At 35.9% G+C, this 27,967-nt stretch overlaps 1 protein-coding gene across 1 annotated transcript; it reads right to left on the bottom strand.

Moving 5' to 3' along the window:
- Positions 1-50: 50 nt before the first annotated feature.
- LOC146167560 (brefeldin A-inhibited guanine nucleotide-exchange protein 3-like) lies at positions 51-27,967 on the bottom strand. The gene is made up of 45 exons (XM_083380598.1): positions 27,816-27,967; positions 27,108-27,189; positions 26,866-26,949; positions 26,172-26,303; positions 25,506-25,598; positions 24,873-24,999; positions 24,003-24,168; positions 23,703-23,818; positions 23,299-23,477; positions 22,706-22,800; positions 22,425-22,572; positions 21,425-21,626; positions 20,839-20,982; positions 19,829-19,908; positions 19,548-19,620; positions 18,772-18,921; positions 17,714-17,859; positions 17,024-17,186; positions 16,359-16,457; positions 15,497-15,715; positions 15,000-15,101; positions 14,725-14,854; positions 14,267-14,381; positions 13,822-13,959; positions 13,467-13,566; positions 13,027-13,163; positions 12,309-12,533; positions 11,401-11,514; positions 10,999-11,122; positions 10,529-10,592; positions 10,330-10,433; positions 10,010-10,132; positions 9,168-9,356; positions 8,532-8,700; positions 8,058-8,234; positions 7,471-7,672; positions 7,197-7,291; positions 6,765-6,922; positions 6,400-6,497; positions 5,984-6,109; positions 4,882-5,377; positions 4,703-4,755; positions 4,099-4,239; positions 3,520-3,663; positions 51-2,678 (listed from the first exon to the last, which is right to left on the bottom strand). The coding sequence occupies exons 1-45, from the start codon at positions 27,965-27,967 to the stop codon at positions 2,439-2,441; spliced, it is 6,414 nt and encodes a 2,137-aa protein (XP_083236724.1). The 3' UTR covers positions 51-2,438.

The following is a 27,967-nucleotide window of genomic DNA, read 5'->3' as shown; positions in this document are numbered from 1 at the left end:
GTTTTCCTAATTTAATGTTAAACAACCATAACCTACTGAAATCACTTTATTTAATTATAGTTTCTTTGCTAATATGACAGACACAAGTAAAACTATTCGGCAAAAACAGCAATGCACTAAACATGGGACAACGCTACTTAACAGCGAGACACGAGACAGAACTAAGTGGCAATAGCACTAATACAAATAGAGTGACAGAAATGTAGTTCAAACAAGTACCAACATAAATCAAAAGAAAAATCAAGAACGTGAACGGGGCGATTTGGTTAGGTGTGCAAAGAAGAACAAATGTTTGTGTTGGATTATATATCGATAATGATTTGCGTTTGGTAATCAAAGATAAAGGTCTGAATTAGTTTATGCAGCAGTAAATATTAAAATGGGGAAATATACCGATCAAAAAACACTAGAACAATAAAATGTTTTGTTACGTAATAGGGAAGAATATGGCACAACTCTAGGTAAACAAAACAACCTTCATAAAACCCGTGCTGAATAGAATTTAAAAAAAGTATAATATGTTGCCGGCTTCATATAGACTGGTTTGGCTTATTTTTTTTAATTTAAACCTTAATATCAACTAAAACAACAAAAATAAAAATACAACACAAAACACGCCACTAAACAACTAACATTGCAACAGAGAACCACTCTACAACATTTAAACCAACCTTATCAAAGCATTGCACCAAAGAAGAAGTTTGGTTATTGCACAACATAAACTACAAACATTGAAGAAATGTGAACTGAAACCTGAACCATAATTAACTGCGCGCTCTATAAAAACTAATGCACAAAAAATATCGAAAATTAATAAACCTAATAAGTAAAAATAAATGAGAAATGTGAATTTCTAACCTGGACCATAAATAACTGCATTGGGCAAAAACTAACACACAGATAACTTCGAAGATTGGTCTAACTCAGGGGTGTCCAACAAGCGGCACGCGTGCCAAGTGTGGCACGCGACCTAATACAAAATGGCACGCAGGCCCTCCCCAAAATTACTAAAATTGTTATTTAGCCAATTGCCAAAAATGCTCAATTTGTTATTCAGCCAATTGTCAGAAAATGCTAAGTTTGTTATGCATCAAATTGCCATTGTTTGTTCACAATATAAAATAATCGCGGCAATCACGACAACCAACAATTACTTTTGGTATAGTAACATTATACTGTGTGGAGGCTAGCATTCACATAATATTATATAGCTTGATGTGAAGAAACAAGAAGTCAGTTCACCGAAAAACACTTTGATGTAGTGATGCGCATTTCTACTAGACAGTTTTTTTTTCAAGTTTAAATAAACGTTTTTACTGGTAAAAAAAAAAAAAAATTTGGTAAAAAAGCGCTTTTATTATTAAAAAGAATTGGTTAGGTTACGAAAATTTGGCACGGGAAGAAGTTATAAGATAAAAATTGGCACGCCGGCATGTTTGAGTTGGACACCCCTGGTCTAACTAATAAGTAAAAATAATTAAAATAAATGAAGAATAATGGAGAAATGTAAATTTACCCTGAACCTTAATTAACTGCATTGGGAAAAAATGTTGAGTACCTAGATTACTAATTAGCAGTAAAACGTTTCCAAAATACACATAGATAAAAATATTTAAAACTACATATTTTTGGTAAGCTTATAGAAAACGTAAAAATGGCATCATTTTGGGAAAACTGCACATTTTCACAAGTAAGACAAGTTCTACTTGCTACATTCACAGTAAGCATATACATTTGCAATAGGGGCAGTTATCGTGCAAAAATAACAAGAAAAAACAAGCATTACAAAACTTGTTTGTTGAAAACTGTTGTACTGCATCAGTAGATTCTTTTACAACAACTCGCGCAATCTTAAAAAGTTGGAGGCGGCAAGCAAAATAGAAAACGTTAGTATTTTATCTTGCAGCAGTCAAAAAGCGCAATTCTGAAGTACTACATGGTGGAATGTAGTTCGACATTGGACGCTTAGCTATTAATGACAACACCTCTAAGCTACGAGGTGTTTAAAACTAGCACCGTTTTTTTAGGGCAGATGGAAGAGTACACTCACTCTCGAAGAGTTGATTAGGAATTATGAATTAACAGCATAGATGTCCAAAAGTACCACTATTTATATAAATTCCAATGACGACACCAAAATAGAAAAAAAAATAAACCAAAAAATACTTATATTGGGCAGTTTAGAATTTGTGTTACAAACGTCAAATTTTCTAAATGTTTAAGTAGTAATTTGGAACCAAACACAGTTTAACCCGTGCAAAACCAAACCCTGGACAAAATTAACCCGAAAGACTCCTATAATGTTCTATTAATCCCCGTCCTAATGGCTTAGTCCTACGCCCTACAAATCTAAATCCGCATAATTGTTTCCCAAGCGTCAGTACCACTAAAAAATAAAAAAAATCGTACGCAAAATTAACAAACACAAAAATTACAAATCACTGTTGTTGCTGCAGCTGCTGTTGCGGCGCCAAGAAATGACACAAGTCGCCGACTCGCAACAGCCATTGGTGGAAGGCGTCGCCTACGTCACAATGGCTCTCCTGCGTCACGGTCGAGCTCGGTTGCCTCGCCAGCGCCGCCAGCGGTTGATATACGACAGGAAGCAGCTGATTAAGGATGGGGTCAGGTGCGGTGGTGAGCAGACGCAAGGTGTTGCTGACGACGACGCACCACGCCTAGGAGTAAAACAGAGGTTGAGATTAAACCCAACAAAGTTAAAAAAATTGTCACATTTAGCCTTTTCACATGGCCGCTTCAAAGATGGCTTTAAAGGTGGCCTGGCCCCCTTTGCCTCCGAAAAAGCCAGTTTTCCGCCAAAAAGGTGGCTTTTCACTGGCCCTACTCCACTGACCACAGGGTTAAAATTTCCAGAATTTTAATCGGATAGTCGGACTTTTAATTGTTAGGTAAATAATTTCGGTAGCCATTGAAAATAACTTAGAAACCCTGTGGAAAAGGTTGGAAAATAATTTAGGACTAGTTTGGAAGAAAGCGGCCTTCATTAAATAACCGCATTTGTTTGTGATTTGGTACTGTGAAGTATCTTAGTTGTCTGTTTAGGTCAGTGGTCTCAAGATTTTTTAAATTGTTGTCCCTTTCAATTTGTTAAAGATTAGCGGGTTCCCTAACATATAACAAATAGCAAAATAAAAAAATACGATAAAAAACGATCTATATAAAATTAACACGTATACAATAACAAAAAGACTAGAGCAATTTTTTGTAAACTGTGTGTACTTGTTGGTTGAGGGCTAAGTTTTAAACTACAAACATTGTGTCTTTCGTGACGCCCTGAAACTATTTTTCGATGCTGCTCAAAAAGTCTGCGAAATCCACTTCAAGAACCACTGGAATAGCTAAAAACTTGGGCTAGGAAAATTTACTCAAACTCATTAAGGTAATTGCTGAAATGAGCGGGAAAAATACTATATCCAACATACTTGGGTCGTGGTAATTACTTAACATGGGTTAGCTATAAAATGGCTTACATACAACCGTGCTATATCGAAAGCCTACCTCTCTCTCCATTTCCCGTTCATCGTAAGGCAGAGCGGAGTGGGTCGCTGTGCTGCTCTCCGACACTGTGCGCGATCTGCTGCCCCCTGGTGACGACGGCATCGAAACGTTATCACTGTCACTGCGAAGTGAACCGCGGAAAGACTGGAAAAGAGTGTAAAACGGTTTATTTAGGCTTTTTCTCAACCTCTTTGGATTTGCTTTTTTTTAAAAAAGAGCTTTTTTATTCAAAAATTTCGTGTTATGGCAAAAAGAGATCAAGCTAACACAAAAAGAGAAATTTAATGTACCAGCATGACCATTTATAGCATTTTTTATTAATTTCAGGAAAAAACATAGGCTTGTTAGAGTTTGTAGTAGATTTTTTTTTTTGGCTTTGTTTATTTGGCCACCTGGCAACCCTGACTTTGTGGAGAAGTTAAAATAGTTATTCAAGTTAAGTATAGTAAAAGTGCGACATTGGCAACGCATAAAGATACAAATAATATTAAGAAAATCGGGAGTCTGCATATGAAATAAGATCATTCCCTGTGTTTTACAAATCTGTTCTAGAACGTAAACAAGAAATCTGGCGTTCACCTTATTCTGCTGCTGAACTATTGTGGTTGCTCCTTGGTGTTGCTTGTGCTTCTTGTAAGCGCTAATCAAACGACCGATGGTCTTTTCGCCAGCCACCGAGTACATTCGTCTTCCAGTCGACGATTTTCCAGGGATTTGAGCCTAACGATAAAAATACGCTTGGTAGAGGTAAATAAGGTATTTTTAGCCCATACCTTGGATCAAAAACCAAAAACAATATTTTGTAAACCTTTTTTTTACGGTAATCATAAGGGCGATAGTTTTTTTACCTGAAAACTAAGACCTTTGTGACTGGAGAAAAATGAATTTTTGACCAGAAAATACATTTTTTGACAAAATGTTATTAGGTATACATTAATTTAAACAACGCATTGTTGTATTGAAGACTGCATTAGTGTCTTGGCGTCGTTAGTATCTTGTAAAGAGCTCTTTTTGGTATTTAGCTGGGAGGCAAATCATTTGTTTTGTTCTTCTATAGGCCTGTGGAAAACTTAACTGATGATGATGCAAAAACATATTGAAACCTTAAAGGCGTCAAGAAAAAGTTAATTTACCCGACTTTTTGGCTTTAAAATTCATTATCAAGAATCTAAGTGCTACTTACAGTGTTAGAATTATGCTTGGTTGTGATTGTACCTTCCATCTTAGAACCTTGGCCTGCAACATAAAGGTCAATTTTGCCAATCAAATATAAAATAATTGTTTTGGGGGTCCAAGTATACTTTAAACTATATACTGTAAGCGTAGTACACATTCGCCATGTAACATAACTTATTAACACACCATTATCGGGATTTTCCTGGTGAGTCTTTTTAACATAAGCCATGTAGTCCATATCCAACGAGATGCTCCTAGTATCCGATTTGGTGTCCGACATCTCGTCCGACGTTACACGAGCCTCCTCCTCAAACACAGGATCCGAACTAGCTCTTTTCTCCAGCGAGGATCGCTCTTGCAAGATGTAGAAGGTCTCGGACTGTTCGACGGACCTAGGGCTTGCAGGGTAACCCCCCTCACCCCAAGGGCTGCTTAAGAGCCCCAGGCTCATGCCGAGTGAAGTGAGGACCCATGTGAGTCCGCTAAAGGACTCGGCGGACTTGAGATGATAGTGATAAAGTTTCGAGAGATTAGGGAGGATGTCCTCGACGCGGAGCACGGAGTTTGGTGGCGGGGGAAGTCGAGGAAGTGATGTTGCGGTGGAGGAGGTTGCGGGGATAGTGAAGTGGGAGCAAAGCGTGAGGATGATGCGGAGGTAAGTGTCAAACGATAGGCTCGTGAACTGAAAGCGTGAATAAGTGAGATCACTACTAGCAATTTTATCGAACAGAATCGTGAGAGATTTTACATTAAATGAACGTTTGGAGCATAGTGGTTGGAGGTTGTAGAAAGACGTGGTAAGAATATCGCAGCCCATACAGCAGTAGGCAGCATTTTGAACGTTTCGAATATGACTTTATTTATTTTCAACATCTGATCTATGCTACCTACTTCTGTATGGGCCTAAAAGACCCTTTGATTAGCTTAACTGCACAACTAGAAATAAACATTAATTTTCTAAACAAAATGATCGTTTCAACATCTATACAAGTTCAAAATTGTTGGGACGCAGTAGTTCTGTTTAATAAGCGTTTTTATTTTTGCAAAAAATATTTACAAATTAAGCAAAAATATGATGATGTCACCAAAGTGTAAATAAGGAGCCATATGCAAAAAATTGGCTTACAAAAAATAAATATAAATTTAGATGGTGATTTTGTTAAAGGCTTCATATTTAACGACGGGCGTAATAACCACACCCTTGTAAAAATACACCAATTAATCAAGTTTACCCCATGTCGAAAGATTACTGGTGTACACTGAATATAAACAACATTCAAAATTTCACCTGGTACAGATTAGCTGACGAGTAAAACTTTCCGAGCTTTTGCAGGAGTCGTTGCAAATTACGATGGCGGTCAAAGTTTCTGCCCATCGCAAAACATTTGACAACACAAGCGCATAGATTGTGAATCTGGAAAAGTGTAAATAACCTATTCTCACAAGCGAACCAGAAGTGTGCATTACATTTAGAAATATCGCGACCTGTGTAATGAGTTTAAAAATTAAAACAGTAAAAGCAACTTCAGCGAAAAGTAGAAAAAGGTAAAAACAGAAGACCTATCGTCATATTGTTACATCGTTTTGCTAGTGACAACAGAAATGTTTGCGATAAACAATTAAAACGAGTTGAATGCTATAAGATATATACTTGTTTCTGTGGATTCAAATGTTTTCAAAAAATCAACCAACAAATAAACCTACTTCTGCGCTTTGCAAGCGATCGAGCATGACATCTTTCGCACGTGCTTCGCTCTGATTGGTCGCTTCTTCGTTGCTGGAGTGGAGAAGTGACGTGGTACCTTGTAAAGGCAATAAAAATGCATCTTAAAACATTAGGAATGTTTATGCAATATTCGAAATGTGTTGCCATTAAAAATTGGCCACAATAAAAAATAAATAGTTGTTATAGCTACTGCAAAACAATACTTTTAACAAACTAAAACCTCGTTCATTACATTTTAAAATGAGCAACACCAGGTATTTTCTCTAGTATTTCATATAATAGCATTTTTAGGCAGGAGCACAACAACATTTTTAACCAGTGAAAATTTTAAAAACAAACGCACTGTTTTGGTCGGAATTATTGTTTTGCTGACGATTGTGATGTGAAATGGGAAAGTCCCGCTTCCACGGTGACGTCGAGTTTCCCAACATCAGGTGATGTATACAATTGACCAATAGGTGCAGGGAGGAAAGGTCACATGACAGGTTGCACAGCGACACCCTGTAAAAAATTATTAGTGTAATTTAACTGTTCGACATTATTGGGCTTTATCCGGGTAAGCAAATTCCTTTATATTGCTAACAAGAGTAAATATTTAATAATGTATAACATTTTTGAGCAAATAAAACCAATTTGATTTGAGACATAAACCACGTCACGTAAGCTAAAAAAAAATTGAAAAACAGTTCAACAATATAGTAAGGTGTTCAGACTGTTCACACTCTAAATGAGCTAAACTGAAAAGTTCAGCTAAATGACATTCGACGTAGTTCACCTGTGAAACTTTTCCCTGGAACTGTAGATCAGGTAAGTCTCTGAGTGAGGCTCGAACCCTCGACCCTTCGACTGGAGAGAATTGGATTGAAACACCTGAATCAAATGGGAGAACAAGCTAGTAACGAATAACAAGGAATCGGAAACTATCCATCAATTTTTACATAAAGTCTAATATAACACTGTAATAAAGTGAAATCATCACTAAATTTAAACATTGAACACAATAAAAAGGCGACCTGATATAACGTGTCAAACTTTCAAAATTGTTTTACCCTGGAAAGACAGGAAGGGTCGCAGATAGTAATTCCCGAATCCTTCAGTTCCACAAGCAACTGATCTTGCAAATCGTCATCAAACAACGTCACGAGTGAACCGATTGTCACCAAACAATCGTCGACGACGTAACAAATGCACCGACACGCGTCGCTGATCATGCTTGGGGTCAAGAGTTCACCGGTAGTTGTAAGAATGTGCCTGAAAAGTTAATTTACCATTCTATGAATTGCAAAACAAGACAATTAAAAAAATTAAGATATATTGACTTTTAGAGTTATTGAAAACATTTGGTTTTGTGCTTTAATTATGCGTCAGTATACAACATTTTTCGTAAATAAAAGGAATTTCTGTAAAGTTACCCAGTAAGTTAAAAAAAATTAATATACGTAAGTGAGATTTAGGGTCGTATTTAGTTATTATATACGATACGTATGTATAATGTAATATGTATATTATTTCAAAGATTTGACATTTGGTGATAAAGTACAATGTGGCAATTAACCGAGTATTAAAAAAAAAGTAATTAAGCGATATTTATAGCACTGCCGGGTCTCTAATTGGGCGAAAGAAAACAGGAACCTACCGGAGACAGGCGCATCCCAGTTTCGCGAGGTGTTCCTTGCGAGTGCGAATGGCGTGAATACACAGGTTGAGGTAGGCGGTCCAAAGACGGTTAAACGTCGTTTCCAGCAAAGTTGCTTCCTCCCCGCCGCTTTGCTCGTCTTTGTTGGAAGACTCAGTGGCAAGGGTTAGCAAATGCCTGAAAGACGAAGGCAGAATAGGTCGAGTGTTAACCGAGGTGGGTAAATTATTGTTAATAATACGGTAAATAACAAAGATAAATAACTCATACAACAAACAACAGCTTATATTTGGATTGGGATCATGCGTTCGGAAATGTGGCTTCATTTTACAACTTATCTTGGATGTAAAACAACGGTTTACAGCGGTGTTTACAGCGGTGTTTACATCGAAGATAAGTGTAAAGCGCAATATTTTTCACCTGGCCAATTTTAAACTGTTAAACAACACCAGGTACTTATCCTTTGCAACGTACCGATGCAGCACGTCGGCCACATACTCCATGATGGTGCCGAACATGTGCTTGTAGCCGGCCAACATGTTAATGACGTCACGATCGGTGACGTCACTGGTTATGCGCGACATCCAGGAGTGAAGGGAGGGAAGACACGAGTGGAGAAGGATGTGCAGACAGTAGATGGGGCCTGGCGAAACAGAGCAAAAAATTATAAAAATATTAATTTATTATGGTAACTCTCATATGGTAAGCGGAAACACATTTTACATTTTTATAGATCACTCCAAAATCCAAAATCATTTTAGAAGCTGTATTGACTAAAAACATTTCAAATTTTATAGAAAGAGTGCCATGTACGTATTCAACATGGGTAGGTTTACCTTGGTTATAAATTCTCAAAAACAATTAAACACAACAACGTGAAAGCTGCCGTTGTATACCAAATAATCTGCCAAAGTCAAACGGTTTATCCGTGGTTTGCTCTAATATTTTGTAACCTTCAAGCAAATTGCTAAGGCCAAATATTATTTACAAATTTAGCAAACGAAAAACTGTCGATTCCAGACTGTGATAATTGTTAGTTCCGGAAGGAACACAGTTTCGGTTCTAAAACTTTTAAACGATTGAAAAGTTCAAGTACGCTAAAGGCGTTACCAGGATTGGTCCATATCTTCTCCAGCAGTCTGCAAAGCAGGTCAAGAGCCACGGGCTGTGTTTCGTAGTTGCTGGGCAGCACGCTCGAAGCGAGGCCGTCCAACAAAGTGAACCAGGTCGGCAGCAAGCCGCTCGTGTCGTGCAAGCAGTGATCGACAGGGGGCGACCGTTTGCACGACGACGGCGCGTCTAAACCATCACAGAGAGTATAAATTTTTCGTTTTATTTTAAACGTGTTTTGGCCTTGTTCAAACACAAAGGATATTTTTGGTTGAAACATGCCCGCAAGTTTACGATATTTAGATTTACCGCACTTTTAGTTAAAATACTCCTTCTAGGGCAGGGGTTCTCAAACTGGGGTTCATGGACCCCATTGTGGTACAACTAGTGGGGTCCATGTAGGCTTATTTGAAATATTAGTATATGTTTGTAAAACAGGGGGTCCATGAAGGCCTCCTTATATTAATATATATGAAGTAACCAAATTTACAAAGAAAGTAGTTTAATTAAAAATAAATCGTTTTCGCACTGAATGTAATTAAACTAAACCGGAAGCAGCACAATTTTAAAGTCTATTTGTATTGTGACGTAAATTTATGACTGACATCTTAAACTATTTGTATTGTGACGTAAATTTATGACTGACATCTTAAATTTATGACTGACAATTTAAAAAGCTCTGTTCTAGGGTCTTCCATGTCACCATACAAAGCATGCTATACTTAAAAAAGCACGTTAAAGCCCCAAAATAGAGTATTTTTTTACCATTTTTAAAGAGGCAATTTTGGTTTCTTTGAAGAACGTAAACCTATAGTGTTCTGTGTAATTCGCTTTGGTCTTACCTTGCTCGTCGGCGAAAGATACTTTGGCAATTCTCTCAAGTTTATTAACAGCCTCTTCAACTGTTTGGTCCTCGTCGGAAATCCACTGAGGTGTGACGAGATACTGCCAGGTCGAGCCGTCCCCTAAACGCAAATATATTAAGTAAAATAATCAGGAAGAACGTTGCGGATGACCGGGGTTTCCTATAGCGGAAAACGATTAATTATTTTCAACGATATTTGTTTGACGACCAATTATTATTATTAACCGTTCGATTTTATTTCAGCCATTGCAGTTTAAAATATTGCTAAAGATCTGTGTTTGAATTCGACAGATTTACCCGAACAAGCAGGGGTGACATCGATGTGCGTCGAGTTGTGGAACTTTTCAAGAATTTCACTCTCTCTCATCGACATCATAATGTTATGGATGTCTTCCAAATATCTGCAGATTAACATAATGTTGATACGCAAAAAAAAACGTGATGGCAAAAAGTCATTGACCCGCATAAATTCGAAAATAAAGAGCATAAATGGTACCTGCAAATATATTCACTTGTTGGCTTTTTGTTTTTTTCATTTGTTTGGCCTTCTGTTTTTCCATCTGAAACAAATCGCCAAATTGTAATAAACTGATACCGATCACACAGTCACGTTTTTACAAAGTAAATATGACAAAAACTTTTTGTGTTACAGATCCTGGTTTAGCAAACTAACAGACAGATCCAACTTCAAAAAAATAATATATTACTTAACAGCAGTAGGTCTAGAAATAGAGTACGACGTGATAGTTCCATACTATTGGCTAAGCAGTAAGCATTAAGTCAAAAATACAGCTTCGATTATATATATTATTTTACAAATTGAAAAAGAGGCACAAAACAATAGTGAAGCCCAGATCAATTTACCGAGTGCATTTTCCTTCCTTTTAATGTATTTACATAACTTGCACTATACGACAAAAAACACTCACCACTGAACAAAAAAAAGGTACAATTTAAGTTTCTCACCTTCAACGGTTGCAAGCATTTTGAGCAGACACTTGATGCAGTCGTGAGCTGCGTTGGCGAACACGGATGGTGACTGGGAAGCTGCAAAGAACGAGTTGAGCACGTCGAGGACGGGCGAGGTTTTCTGCCAACAAAGTTGAAATCAATCGCTGATCATTTTAGCACGACTGTAAAGTGTTCGCGCTCATTTTTAGAGTGGGAAATTGTAATATCATAGGAACTGCGTAAAATATAATTTCCTGACTTGAGTGACGGAATAAACGAAAAAGAGAATCACGAGGCAATGTTTTTCACAAAAATTAGTTTTAGTTGTCAAGTCCGCTAACCATTTTTTTATGTTAAAACAAAACCCTTTCTATTACAATTTTTCGTTACTAAGGACCCAAACTATCATATGCTCACCAGTGAGTCTTGCTTGGCGAAGCTGATGCTACGAAGAGCGTTGAACAACGGACGCCAGCCCGACGCGATCCGGATTGAACTGGCTTCAACCAGTTGCGATATTGAGCAAGCAATCTAAAGTGAATAAAGAAACTGCTTGAGCACACGTGATAATTCCGTTTCTTCCAAGTTAATGGAAATATTACAGGCAGCTAAGTTGTTAGTTCGGTTAGCATAGTGGTTCCCAACCTGAGGGTTGCAGCCCCCAAGGGGGTCGCAAGACGTTGTCTGGGGGTTCGCGGTGTACCGTTTATTAAATGAAAAATTAACAACAAAAAACAATAACAATTCAAACTAAAAACAGACGAAACGACCTAGAGTCCTGGACAGTCTGATAATTGTCTTTATGGCATTTGGTTCACTGAACAACCACTCGTGTTTATTAAGTCATCATTGAAACATTCAAAGTAAAAACAAGACAATAGAAAAACAACACTGCCATAAACTGTCTTCTTAATCTAAGAACACATTCTGTTTAAACCTAAAAAACGTATAGGTAAGTCAATCCTTAGTTATAGGTAAGTCAATCCTTAGTTACTTTACGAGTTTACGGGAAATTATTTTTCAACTGTTATTCCAAAAGCGACTCAAAATTGTAAAATGTAAATGATCGTAATTTGAAATATTATGTAACAAAGTTCAGGGGTCGCGTAGGTTGTCGAAAACTAAAAATGAGGTCGCAACAACAAAAAGGTGGGGAACCACTGGGTTAGCGGGCTAAGGGTTCAATACTCTTTATTAGATTTTCGTTAATATTATTTCAAATTAACAGCTTTTCACAGTAAGTGTCCTTCGCTATGGGATCCGTGACTCAGATATAGTTACGATACAGTCCCACCGAAAAAAAATTAACAATAGCTTTCACTCACCTGATCTTGCACGGGCTGAATGCAGGCCTCGAGTTGCATGGCTCGCTCGAAGGGCTGAAGGAGCGCCTCGCTAAAGTGGAAATAATGCGGCTCCTTGTCGCTCCACAGCGCCAACGTGCGGTGGTCGTTTTCATCGTCTTGGCTCGTGTTGAGAACGACCGACACCGTGTCATGGATGAAGGTGATAGCCTGTTTTGCTACGTTTACGTCCAGGTGCCCGGCAGCCTGTCATTTAAAAGCAGCGGTCGTTGTATTTGTTTCACTCGAATTTAGGTTTTCAGAAAATATTTTGCCATACGGAATCTTATGAATCTTGTTGTCTTGCCGATATATATGCTTTTAAGTTGGTATATTTTCGCGTCGTCTAACAACACCTGACACAAAACGACTGAGAAACGCCAATGACTAATTTGGGACAGAAATGAGTTTGATTAGTTTCATGAATACTTTATATAGAGATCGAAAGTTAAGATAGAAGTAACCCTCTAGTATAGACACTTGAGTTAGACAGTGAACTACGGTTTATCAAGTAATAGGGAAAATTCTAAAAGCCGAACTTCATAAAAGATAACGACATGACATCTCTATTCATTTTACCACATTCATCAAAACCTGTAAGTACCTTACATGTTGAAAGACAACCCTACAAAAGCGTTTTTATCAGTGACACAGCAAACGATCGTTATATTTAAACACGGTAACAATTAGAACAGCCTACCTTAGCGAAATGCGGAGCGCACATGTTCCACACGCTGCCGATGTGCAGGAGCGGCCGATTGGTCGACTTGACACACTTGAGCGCACACTCGCCCAAGCGGAACAGTAGAAGGTTGCCTTGCAAGACGTGGAGCTTTTCTGGAAGTAAAGAAACAAAAACATGCCTAACAGGGCCTTTGCGCAGTGCCAGTACACTGCTAAATATCACATCGTTTAGTGATTTGAAAGCAAGTTTTGTTTGTTGACGAGAACGTTATAACGGACTAAGTACTCCACGTCATATCGAAAAAAAATATATAAACTGCAATAAAAATTACGAAAAAACAATTATATTTTTATGCTTTTGGAGATGTAAAAATGTCGCAAATTGACAGATTAAAAGTGTGTTTAAAGTTGACAGGAGTGCCTTAAATACAAACTTAAAATTAAACTGAAACCAACCTTGCTTTGACTTTTCCACATTGTAAAGTTGTTCGCGTGAAGCTTGTCCGAGATACCAGATAAAGTTGACCATGTTACGCAGGTTAAGTTTCACAGAAGCCTAATAAAAAAATATTTGTTTGACCATTCTACAAAGGGAATTACCTAAAATAAATCTTTCTAGTTTGGTAAAAACTGTAAATATTGTAGAAGCTTGGTCTTGTGCATTAAACAACAACAACTAAAAATAATTTTAAAATGGAGTTTTTTTTAGGCCTTTTGGGCAAAAGTTTAACAAAAACACACCGTAATCTAGTCATGCCGTTTTTACACATTAGCAGCAAACTGTAATACTACAAAGTGACATTGTGAATACCTGTTCGAACAAGTGGTCGATTTTTTCAGCCAGGACGCACACAGCCTTGGTCGTTCGCTCATGAGTGAGAAATCCGATGCTGGTAAGTTTTGCTTCCCCTGATGAAAGTTTACCCCACTTTATGTCCGCCGAGTTCTCCTGAAAGCAGAAATACCCCGATGTCTTAAAAAAATACACTTCAGAAAATTGCATTTTACTGCAACCAGTCGTTTTGTTTTTCTTAAAATAAAGACCCATTGTCGTTGTATGATAAAAATAATATTTTAAGTTTAAATAAAACGATATATTTATCTTGATTTGATTGCTAATAATCTTTATTCGTCCATCCAGTTGACTGAAAGTAATCCAACAATTTAAATTAAAAGGAATACCTCAAAAATTTTAATTAGGTTTTACAAGGATATTTGAGCACCTGTGAATAGAATAATAGGAATAGCTTTTCTACCTTGACCAGCGCAGCAATGCTTGAATCAGTTTGTTGTACTTTCTCCTGCTTCAGACGATTATTTTTTGTGGAATTAAAGCAAGCAGTTTCCAAGTGAGCCACGTATGTCACCAACCTTAACAAAGCGCAGTAATTATTATAGAAAAAGTAATACTCATTTAAAATCCCATATAATGTTTACTTTGGACTTACTTAAATTTCTATTGTTTGGTTGATTCTGTAGACTATTTTTTCAGGACGTTACGTTATATATAAAAAAATGATTAAAAAGCGGGATGTTTTTTCCAGTATTGTAAGAAAATAGCACAAAAAGTAACCGGGTATCCGTTTTATTATGCCTTACAAAAGAAAAGTTTCATAGTGAAACTTAAGCTCTTTTAAAATACAGTTCAACCTTAGAGGTAAATACGAAGAATTCGCGTACTTGTTAATACAACAAATTAATTTTGCCTTAATACCTGAAAAGGGCCTTCCACTTGCTTGGAGCGTGGCATCCAACTTGCAAAGCCACATCCAAGACAGAGTCCATGCAAAGGACATGGCACATGTGGAGACGAAGGTCAGGGCTGCGGTAAACCTCGTCCGTAGCTGTCAAGGAATACACTGTATGTTATGTGGTACATGAAAAATTGATTACAGTAACCCGAAATATATATTTTTAAAAACATTTTTATGCGAGATTTCACTTAAAGATTTATTCTTGTCGTAACAACTTTCCAACACACTTAGCTACCTCTCAGTGCATCTTGATGTTCACCCCGCTGTCCTGAAAAGTTGTCGGGAACGCAGGCTTCGACCATTTGCGCGAGGACATTGCCGGAGTAGGACGGGATGCCTATAGTTACAGAATGGTTTATTAAATATGATTTATTTTGATTATCTCGGTAATTGCATTGAAGAAAAACCTAAATTACAAACGTCTGGTTATTTTATAATGTCAAAAATTTAGTGTAAAAAGCGATAAACAAGGATTGATTTGTCGACTTTATTATTCCGCATACTCCTTTACACATCACTTAGAAAAAACCTAAAACCTTTACACAATATCGCTAAAATTATGCTCATTTTTTTAATTGTTTTTTTTTAAAAACACTAGTTTTTAATTGACACATTAACATACAGTATTGTTAATTATTATTATCAGGTGGCATTTTTACTCTGAAATACCGGTTATAATCGGCATCGGAATAGAATAGTCTGCGTTTTAATGAACAACTTCAGTCGTCTTACCAAGGGCGCAACTCAGCTTCACGGCCGCCCTCAGGCCTTCCAGACTCGTTATGATGACGTCATGTTCCCTTGACGACCGCATGCGGAGGGAGGCGGGTGAGAAGACCAGAAAGAGCGCGTTGGAGAAGCCGGCTTCTTTCGCGAGTCCGAAGGAGAACTGGAGGACATCGAGGATCAGGTTCCACGAGGAAACCGAAAGCTGACGAGCGAATTCGCTTCCTAGCATAAAAATTGGAGGAAGAATTACAACTCTGCGTTGTTGACCTGGGAAGCAATTTTAGCCCGCACACTCCTCGTTTTTCAAAAAACTTTTAAAAAGTAAAAATGGCTCTTTGCGTTTTTTGTGCTGATTTTAGAATATGAAATTGAATAAGTTTTACTTGTAAGTTGTAAGATAGCCTTGCTTGTCCCTACTTTTTACAGCATGTTGTGACAATGCTGTTTACATTTTTTTACAAGAAGCACACTATTTTAGAATTATTTTTAAAACCGCCCTTCAAAAAATTTGCTTAATCTCAAATATATAGTAGCAATTCATAAAAACATTCAACGAAAACTAAACACAGGTTTTGAACGTCTTGAATAACAAAACACCTCCAATTAATTGTAAAAGAGCTTTAATTAATTATTTATTGCAGAATTTCTAATTACATTACAAGTGCCTTACATGTACGAAGCGTTGATAAGTAGTAATTAATCAAAATAGCTGATTGCTACAAAATAATTTATTCTTAAGACATACGTTTTAAGTTTAGATCATTATTTGAATTTATTTTACGTTTAAGCATATTAATTACTCTTAATTCAAGTTGATTGCTTTAATCTAATATACCGAAAGTAAGTGGAAAAATACCGATTTTACCTGCTTTTACAGCTTGTTGCTGCTGCAGTGAAGCAGAACTGTGGATGTGTACTGGTGAAAAGCCGATTCCCTGTTCACGCTGAAGTACGCCATCAATCTCTGCAAGTTAATAAACATTGTAAACGTTACATAAAAGTCAAACGATGAGATGTGAATAGCAAGTTAATTTTATACGTAATGCGATTCAACAGTTAAAATTCTAACGTAAATAGGCTGCCCTTAATTACTTAAGAAAGGCAATCAGCAAAAATATATACGTCAATGGTGACTCATTGCAAAAAGGTACTCTTACAAATTATGTTTTAAAAATAGGGGAGCCAGAGCCAAAATTCAACTATAGTTATATTTGCGTAATAAATGGAAAATCTCGAAAGATTTAAACAGCCGTTATTGCCATGATTTAATATTGGTTTGAATAAATAAATATGTTATATAGTATAGAGGTGTCAACAATAAAGTAAAGTGTAACAAAAAACAGTCTTGGCGCATATTAGTCATTCTATTATGAAAGGCCAAAAAATATGTTGGGAGTTATTATCAGTGTTTAATTTTCAAAAGCGGAAGGTGGTGTCCTGCAATCCTAACATTCGTTTTTTAACGTCCGACTCAGACCATGCATACAAGATGCAATATAAAAAAAAACATAAAAAGTAAAATGCACTAACCTGTGAGTGTGATGATGAGGGGAGGTTGCAGTGTATTGCAGTCGGAGTCGTCGTACCCTGCCTCACCAAACATGTCCATGGTAAGGATTTGCTTGAAGGTTTCCGACAGCCAAGCTTTGCCAAGGTACACGCCACTCGTCTGCTGGAAGTCAACCCACTGACTCTGGAAAGTTGCGAGAAAGAAAAGAAGGTTAAAAATACAAAGCTGTGGCCGAAATACAAAGAATTAATTTTGGATTAACAAGTAAAATAGGATTTCTACCTCGGCCTTCATCTTAGCTTGAAATATATTATACGGTATTTGAATTACAACAACAGTATTGTAGTCTGGCTAAAAAAGAATTTTTATTCGAGGACCTACTTTGTTATAGCGACTTCTAAGAAAACTCTCCCTCTCTCTTTATCACGTTAAAATATTGAAAATACATGTGTGTTTTTAAAAGACAGTGCCATTTGAGTTTATTTGAAACAGTTTTCAAGACATACCACTGTTTCATTTATAAAACTGTAAATTCTCTCGAAAAAAACAAAAAGTTCGTGTTCACATGCAAAATTACGATGGAATGGCTAACATAACGTCAAAACGCTTTTAACAGTGCCAATGCACACAAACAAATCTCTCCCTCTCGGTTTGCACGACTTTCCAACGATCGACCAGCTAATAAAATACGCAAAACGCATATTTCGTACTTTGACGCAAGGCAGCTGCACCCCGGCTCCCGTGTAGTGTCCGTTCAGGTGCAGCCTCAAGGAGAGAAGGAGTGTGGCGTACGAGAGAATGTAGAGGCTGTCCGCTTGGATCGACAGACTCTCAACCTTCCAACTCGCGTAGATCTCTACAAAGCATTAAAAAAGCACTACGTTAACGTTAGAGCATTGAACAGTATAGGGATGTACAATTTAAACCGACATCCTTTCACAAATGGTAGTAACAGCACTTGTGAGGTATCTGGTGGGTATCGTTGATGTTCCGATACCAAACTGAGCAGCATTTAAGCCATGTTTGTGGTTTAACGCAACGATTTCGACACTGAAATGTCTTTTGTTGTTTAACCGAATTTGTTTCTTATTTTATCATTGGAATGACGTCATTTCGTATGGGATCGAACGAAGGAATCTTTTGCCCAAACTTTTATCGGAATACTAGACGAAGTATTGGAAATCCCTATAGAACAAGCCTACATACACAAAGGTACAAGGAACGCAACAATATTTTTTTACTCAAGCCGCCTACTAACGCTGTTGTAGCCAGTATAACGTGTATAATATGTAATATGGTGTCCAGAACTGCCTAAAGATCCCCTTTAAAATAAAGTTCAAACAATGTGATAATGTTGAAATCATGTCAAACATTAGCAGGTGTACAGTACATCTATTTATATAGAGTATATCGGAAAACTGTTGCAAAAAAAAGCAATGGTAAGGGTTGTTTCTAGAATAAAACTTCGACAAAGTATTTATGTCAATCTCCGGGAAGTATTGTAAAATGAAATAAACGTTTTGTTTAAAGCGAGTAATTCTATTTATTTTTGCTAAATGAAGCTTAGAATAAAGTAGTGAAAAACATAAGCCATTTTGTAAAACAAGACTTATGTAGAGCGCAGTATCACCCAAAACGTATCCACAAAAACCTTTTTAAATATGGTTGTTAAATTCATGCGAAAGAAAAACGCAAAACGATGTTTTTAGGATTTTATATTTTTGCTTCTATTTACCGTAGGAAACCAAGCGGAAAAGAATTGTCTCACCGTGGCAGAACTGGGAGGCAGCTTGCTGTAAGCACTGGTCGAGCGTTGCCACATCAGTGCACTCCAGTAGCTTGGGAAGCAAGGCGCCGATGTACTTGATGTGGCGGCGGGCCAGGATGCGGTTCCTCTCCTCCAAAGCCCGATCAGACACTAAAAGAATTTATTTCAATTTTTGAAAGTCTGGTAGATTTGGTAAACCACCACTTATGGGCCAAGTACAGGTTTTGTTTCTTTGCGATTCTCAAGCAGTTATACTATATTTTAAAGCACGATATCAGACAATGCAAGATTTAATTTTTAATTTTTAAAAGTTGGGTAAATTTGGTAAACCATAAACACGTCAGGCCCAAATCAAAGTTTTTATCTCTTAGCGTTTCTTAAACAGGTCGACCATATATTTTTTGTTAAAAAAGTGAGCGTTCAAGCCAACTGCGCTTAACGTTGCGTATTATATTCGAATGATTGGTTGTGGACACTCTTTTAAATCGATATGCTGGTGACATTTCGCTGAATATGCCCGTCTTAAAGTGAGCACCGTGTAAAGTGTAACCGCAAAGCATTTTTAGAGTGCTGTATGTGCAGATCGACATTTCGAAAAATCGATAGAACATACCAACAAAGTGTTAAGTATACTGTTACCAGCCTTGCTTTGAAATAAGAAGCTAATCGGGGACCAAAGCTTTTTCTTCGATTGCAGGCCGCCCAAAGCAAACAAAAAGTTGGAAACCCATAGTCTGACATGCGCGATCAAACAAGTGATTGCGTGGCACACTTACTTGGCAGGCTTAGTGTTTCGCCGTTTGACAAAACTGTTTCCTCGATGTATTTCTCGATGTCACCATCTGAATCCTGAAAAAAAGCAACGTGGTACAATGGTACATGCACGAGTTGATTGATGAAACATATATTAATGTAAACTATTTATACTATTTCAATTTATGCCATACAGTAAATGCATTTGAAAATTACCACGAAAGCTAAAACAATGATGTGCAAAACTTTGATATTTAGGTAAAATATACACTCTGTCTATTGTACTCGCAAGTAAAACCCTTACATATCCATCGTTGCGGAATGAGGCCACGTCAGAAGTTGTATTGGTGGATATGGAAGAAAGATTGCCGTCTTCTTCTCTTACTAGATTGACATAAAATTGAAAATAAAAATCATTTAGACAAGTAGTTAGAACCGGTGGTTGTAAAAAATCTCGCCTACGCCAGGGGTACCCCTAAAATTTTATTTGACCTCGCGTGGACCACGGTAGTCAAAAATATTCAAAAATGCTGTGATAAATTGACGTCACAATACAAATAGACTTCATAAATCTGCTGATTTCGGTCAAAAAATGTAAAAGTGAAATAGAGAGTCTAAATACATTCAGTGCAAAACCGTTTTATTTTTAATCAAACTGTTTTCTTTGAAAAAATGATTACTTCTTAAATATACACTAATATTTCAAGTAGGCCTTTATGGATCCCTAAAACTGGTTCACGGACCCCCAAGGGGTCCATGGACCCCAGTTTAAGAACCCCTGACCTACGCTATTTACACGAATTTGCTTGAAACATGGACAAAAAACGGGCGGCCTTATACCAGAAACAGGAAAGCAAAAAAGGGCGGTTGCTTTCAGAGTGGCTTTGAAAATTGACGTAACAGTGCACAGTGGACAGTGTGCAGTGCACACACAACAGGCCTGTACAACATACGGTCAGCAACCTTTTATTGTGACCTGCGTACGGCTCACAATACAATACCATTTTTCGGTTTATTACCTCTAAGTTAAATACTCCGGACTTGTTTGTGAATTGCGCGAATAAATATAATTGCTGCAATGATTGGCAAAAACAGCAATGCGCATAGCTTAGTTCCATTACGAATGAATACAAGTGTAGTTGTTTTCGTTTTTCCAAACTAGGTGATATCCTATTAGACTATGTAACATAGTATGCACGTTACAATGGTTATATATTAACTTGTACCATTTCAAGTTGTGTAAGCCTGTCATATACCATAGTAAAACATTTATTTTTACAGTAAGCATACGAAAATGATTCCAAAAGCACTCACCGTCGGGAGTTGAGGTCGCCACCTCTTCTTCGTTAGCGGATTGGTAGCAAGGAGAAGATGGGGTGCGGAGATCTTCAGAGGACATCCAGATGTCATCTTCATCGGACAAGTAGCCGCGGTGAAACTCACTAAGTGACTTAGGCGCATAGTTCTGCAGTGTGCAAAAATACATCAGGAACACTTAAGCCTGAGGCACCGTGCCCTGGCTTGACAAACATAAATGTCCCCATTAACTACTAAGAATTAACTCAGTGACATTGCATTAATGAGGTGGACAGTTTAAACTATTTCTTTTTATATACTTCAACCAAAAACATCCTAACAACAAAAAACATTTTATTTTTCGATAGTTGTACAACATTGATGGTTGTAAAACTCTTGAGAACCATTAAAAAAAATATGTTGAAAAACGTTACCAAAAAAAATTTGACAAAATAATATTTTAAATGCAGTAACATTGATATATGAATTATGCACCACCAAAAATACCAAGTCCCATATATAAAAACATCTCTGTTATGAATTAACCGTTTATTCATAATTAACGAGCACAACATTACCTGATAAGATAGTTCATGTTGCTTGTGTTCTTCCTCTTGAATGATCTCATTCTCCTCTACATCATCATCATCTTCTTCTTCTTCTTGCTCCTCCACTCCTTCTTCCGATTCCTGCATCTTTAAGCTGTCCTCCTCGGCGAGCACAACATCCTCGTAGGAGCTCTCACCAGCATCAGATGATACTTCTGCATCCGATAGGTCGGTAGGAGATTGGAAATAGTGGGCAACCTGTATTAATGATATGTTGGCGTTACAGTAATGATATGTTGCCATTACAGCAATCCAGTATAACAAGGATCAGATATAGTGCATAATTCTTGCCAAGATGTGTAAAACTTAGTGATACTATTTTTTAGCAAACAATGTGGTAGCAAAGGGTATATTTAACTTCATAGTAAACATGATAGTGGTAGTATTGCAGCACAATGTTATCTAAAACCACATTATGATGATCATTATTCTAGTTTAATGAACAAAATTGGCAAATTAGAAACTTGAAAGAATTAAAAGACATGTTACAAAGATTGTTTAGTCCTTAGATTTATATCTCTATATAAGTTAACACAAGCTATTTTTCATGAAATGAGTTTTGGAAGTAAACTGTGTTTATTTGCAAAACATTAAGAAAATTTGCACACCTTATGATCAGACAAGTGGAAAGCTATCACATGTTTTTTTAAGGAAGCTATCACATGTTTTTTTAAGGAAGCTATCACATGTTTTTAGGTATTGGCTTTCGGCCATTAAATTCCATGTAGACTTAATGTATTTTATTTATTTTCCTTAATGCAAATCATATGTATGGTTCATGAAATTTTTAACACGACTTTAATATATTTTTGGTGCTTATTTTTGTTTCAACTATCTGTAGTTTAGATCAATTTGATGTTTCCTATTCCCCTTTAAACATTAAGAATAGCAAGCAAAGTGTAAATACATACAAATAACAAGCAAAGTTTCATTCAAAAAAAAAAAAAAGTTCTAAGCAAAATAGACAAATGTTAGAACTAATATTCATAGAAAAACCTGTTCAGCTCTTAGTCCTTCCCCTTGCCTTGCAGCATCTAGTGATTCCAAAAGGCAATTTACTGCCAGAACCGAGGCTTGTATATTGTCAAGCTGAGAACTCTGCTCCAACCTTTCATCACACGACGTTGACATGGTATGGATTATTCTACAAATATAGATAGTAAACTACAAAACTATGTGTTTTGTAATCAGTCATTTGTTATTTAAAACAGGCATACTGTTAAAAAAATATCCTTGAAAATATTAAAGGTAAGGAATATAAGTGGAAGAGCACTTACAACTGTAAAATTCCTGCCACATTTTGTTTTTCTTTCATATCCTGAACCAGAAATGGGCCAGCCAAGTCATAAAGAATGTCGGGCGTCTGCCAGAGCTACACAAAACAAATAGAGACAGCATCTGTTAAAATTTACTTATAGAACGAATCAAATTTACTTAAATGGAACAAATGAACTACTCCACAAGATGTAGTAAAATGTATAAACAAAAAAGATTGTAGATCTAAAACTAAAACGTTTCAATATAAAAGGTTACTAAATTGGATATATCTCAGTGAATGGTAAATAACATTTGAAAATTTTCTTTTAAATACACCTATTTTTGCTTAACTCAAACAATTGGAAATTCTGAATAAAGTAGATGTCAAAAAAAAAATAATTCTACCTTTTAACTGGCCATGATATAGTAAAGTAATATTGGTAAAATGTTTTATAAAAATCTTTGTTTGCGTTGCTATTTAATGACAATCATGACAAGAAAAAAAATAACAAATCAATTCTTCAAGACCTTGAAAAACAATTTGAAAAAATTATAAACATTCTCCTAAAAACAAACAAGCACTGTTAAAAAAAAAATAAACTGCATAAATAACCTGCTTCAATATCATATAAGGAATTCCATGTTTCGAGGTTGCAACATCTGAAAGCAAATGTGTAAAGACAACGGCAATATGGGGTCGTAGAGATGCAACACAGCCCACCAAGCGCACAAGCTCAACCGACAACATAGCAACCTTTCGGTGAAGCATCACAGACCGAGTCACCATCCCATCTGCAAAACATATATAATGTAAAAAATACTTCCACCTTGCACAAAATTAAACTACTGAAATCCTGGAACATTTAACTGCTCTACTTTGAAAAATTGAAAAAAACTTATGGTGCAAAAAGTTTACATTTATTTGTTATACTAAAACAGTGATGCTTATTTCATTAATATACAGCCTATTGAAGTTGCATTACAAGTTAGTTTATTGTGCCTAATTAAACTACATACTTTTTTGACTTCTTGATTTTTTCTTTTTCTTGTACTTTTTGAATAGAAGAGGTCTGGTTTTCATTGCAACCTCTGTCATGCAGATAACTGTTGCCAAGCAAGGACAAAGATCTTGCCTGTGATGATTAGGAAATAATATACATTTACATAATGCATATTTATTAAATATGGCAATGGCAAAGTTTGGTGAAAAAGCTAAGCACATTATTATCAGCCAAGATCCCCCTCCCCCCCCCCCCCCCCCCCAAAAAAAACACAAATATATTTGCTAATATTTAAAAATAGGTCACTGATAGATACCTGACAAGGTTGCAAAACATATCGTGTTTCCTGATGTATGGCGACTTTAGTGCTTTTAGAACAGAAAGCAAACATTCCAGGTAAAGGCCACGTTGGCTATCCGACTCTGCTCTGTTGGTTTGTTGCACAAAGAACTTGGCTAGGCCAATCACATCAGCCAGTTTGTCTGCAAATGCAACCAAAATTAGCTATCACATAAACTACATGGTGCAATTCAACTTGGAATCTTTAGACTTGGCTTACATCATAACATACTTCCAAAAAGTTTGATTTTAGACTATTCTGGTTTCACTTTAAAAATTAAAATTGTCCATAAATGGTAAAAGTCCACATGTTAAGTTGAAATCAGGCCATATTGTACTTATTTTGTCAGACATATATTTAAATTATAAATGTCACACCCCTGTGTACGTTATATTCTACCGAGAAGGTTAAGAAGTGAATACCAAATATTAAAAAATTGACCTTAGCTTAAATTGAAAAATGTAAGCATAAACTAACAATTGGTCTGTTGCATATACAGATAACTAGTAATACTAAGAAAATGAGAAAATTAATATTAGTTTTGGCAAAATGAAAAGATTGTGTAAGGTAACATGGGACCCTTTGATGCGATTACCTAAAATCAAAGGGCAACCAAAGGATGTGAAGCAATTCCGAATCACAAGATGCTTTGTAAATAACATATTTTATAACTTGCAATTTACAAATAATTCATGACATTCCAAATACGACTACCAAGTTAGTGTTTTTACTGAAAGTTTACAAAAAGGAGTAGTCACTAGTCATGTAATATTACAAAAGTATAACAACTTGGTTTATCTTCTTTGCTTGTTATGAATACAAAATCTCATCAACATTATACTCTACCTGCCAACATTCCCTCATTATGGATATCAGCCTTTGCAAGTTTTTCGACAGCTTGACTGGCCAGACTTTCAGCAGCGCCATGTACATCTGAGTTGACATTTTGTCTGGCACAGCTTGCAGCACAAAACTACATATAACAATAAAATTCAGTACAACAAGTACTTTGCAAGTTACCTTTTAATGGCTTGCTTTGTGCTACGTAAACATCAACTTTGCATTAACATTCAACATGCTTTACATTTTCAGACAAAATTTTATTCACAACCACATTGATGCAATATATATTGAGAAACATAAAAATGACCTGTCATTTTTTGGAGTCCAAAAATGGGGCAAAATCTATAAGTTAACAACTAGTTTTGTGTTGTTAAGATAATGATAATTTAGTTAACATACATGTTTCAGTGTGTAAACGTACAGAGGAACTAAAAATACATTGCAGTGAGCCGTGTAACAGCTAATAGCAACCAAAATACCATGCTTGAAATGAAAACAAAAACTTTTGTAACAGCAAACATTCTAGCATTCAGTGTGTTAATAAATATATAGGCAGACACGCATTTTGGGGAGAATATATAAACGTAAAAAGAAAAGAAAATGAAATGCAGTTAGTTGACTTTCCATATATCGAACCTGTTGCGTGTGTAATGCGTACGCAGCACATAGCTCAACCAATGAAGTTTCAATGTTAGCCGGGTGGTCCTTGTGCCGACATGCGAGGCACATCTGCAGAATGTCAGCACAAACTCAAAAACACAAAAAACGCTTTTCCTAACACATTGCGCCCAAGTCAAACAATTACCACATTGAAATGAAGTACTGATACATAATATATATTGTAACACTTTAAAGGCGACATTACGGAGAAGCATTAAGAAGAACTATTGAAATTAATTTAGTTTAAAGTAACTTTAAATCAGCCCACCCTAGTAAACTGTTGTTTGTTTGTAGATTGTTTATGATTTTATGTATATCACTATTATGAGAAAATAAAGCATTATGGAAAAGTATTTCAAGGAAAATTTTACCAAAGTTTAATTCTGATTGATAGTAAAAATATTATTGGTGTAAATAGTTCATGCAAGTTTGGCATATTTAGCCGAAAACAAAGTGAGCATGTAATGAACATAGACATTTACCCAGTGTTATGCAGTTTAAATAATATTATAAGTCCTTCTGAATACGCAAAATATTAAATTCTAACCCAATAAAAGATGAATTGCCAAATGGAAAACAACAAAAAATCAAAGCGTGCAAACTGAAAACCCATGCAAACCAACACAACTGCAAAATACTAACTTGGACTATTTTTATGATAAGTTCCCCGTCGAAGCTGGGTACAAAATCGCAGCAAAGCCCCAGAAGTATTTTAAGGCCCTGCACTTGATGTACAGGCTCTAAATGAGGCATGCATTTTAGTGAATCCAAAACCTGAAAAAAATTAAAGTAAAGTTATAAAAATGTTTTAACAGGAAATAAAAAGGCAGGTGGAGAGTGAAAACAACTAAATGCTTCATAAATATTACCCAAACAGTTTGTTAAACAATAATTAATAAAATGGCATCGCTAATTTATCAACAGCTGGAATATTTGCAAGCAATTAATAATCTTGCAAAAATTAATTCGGATTATGTGAAATCATATTAATGCATCATTTATATTCATAAGTATACCAATTGGGCTATAAGAAAATCAATAAAATGCAATGCGCTGTTTCCAGAGATGTATAAGTAAACCTTTCTGGAAATCCTAACAATGATTTTAAAGTAAGATACATTTTTTTTTGTCTAAATAAAAGATTTTATATAGGTAATATTGTTAGTCTCACAAAAAGATTTTATATAGTTATATTGTTAGTCTCACTAACAGGGATTAACCTTGCCATATTTTTTTTGCTTTTTAAATCGACTTTTGAAACAACATTCGTGTAATATCAAATATTTAGGAAAATCACTGTTTGTTAAAAGCTGAGTTATATAGATGTTAAGACAACCTGAAGAACGAAAATCCTTGCATCCATGGCATCCCATTCATCTTCACCAGTAATGCCATCTAAGTCAGGATGAAATACTGCATGCTGGAAAAAATACATACAGAAATAACCTCATGAAATGGCTCCAAATGTAGGAATGGAGTTGAATTTGAATCTATACTGTTTTAAATTGGAAGCAAAATTGACAAAGGTCTATTTTTATTCCCTTAAAAATATTTTTAACAAAATATATATATTTGAACCTCGATTGCGCGTAACCCAATGGAGACCAAGGTAGGATTGTTGCTCTCTAAAGCCTCTTTCAACACAGAAACACATTTCTCCCTGTAATAAATCAATTTTAATTATTTATGACCACCATTCATCTAATTAAAAAAAGTTAAATACACATGTGTACAACCACTTAGATCTATTCCTTTTTTATTCAGTGATTACGGCTTAAATATCATAGACTAAGGATGATAAATCAATCATATTACAAAAATCAAATTTATTGTATCTTCATAACAATCAAAAAAAATATTTGAAATTATATATATATATATACCAGAGTCTGGAATGTCAGGTCAAGTAAACAAAGGACAACAAGTTAATAATGAATTGCTATTAATACAATACAAAACAAAAAGTATATATAATATTTACTACTATTCACAATTAGTTCACTTATCGAAAAAGGCTACAATTAATGTAAAATGTTACGTGTATAAAAAAAAATATTTTTGAGTATTTAACCAAAGCACTGAGTGTACATACTTTATGGTATAACAAATCAAATGAGGTGCAGGAAAATAAAAGTGTTATCAACTTTCACATTAGTCTTTCGGGATTACAGAAAAACAACTCTAACCACAAAATGTATGCAGAATACTAATAATCTTAGACATAATTTCTTTAACATGTGGTGCCAACTTTTATGATTTTAGTCGAAGAATGTCTAAATTAAATACCTGATTTGCCAAGCTTTAAAGGCATAGGAAACTTTCTGTGTTTCAAGGGTGTCCAAAGCCAGTTGAACATTTTCTTGAATTGTTTTATATCGTTGGGCTGATGTGTTTCGTAGCAGTACCTTAAGGTGCTCTTCCATCGTTAAGCTGTCCAT

The sequence above is a fragment of the Ascidiella aspersa genome, chromosome 1, assembly GCF_963924565.1.
Source record: "Ascidiella aspersa chromosome 1, kaAscAspe10.2, whole genome shotgun sequence".
In the NCBI taxonomy this organism is placed as follows: Eukaryota; Metazoa; Chordata; class Ascidiacea; order Phlebobranchia; family Ascidiidae; genus Ascidiella; species Ascidiella aspersa.
This window is presented reverse-complemented; position numbering and strand designations above follow the sequence as displayed.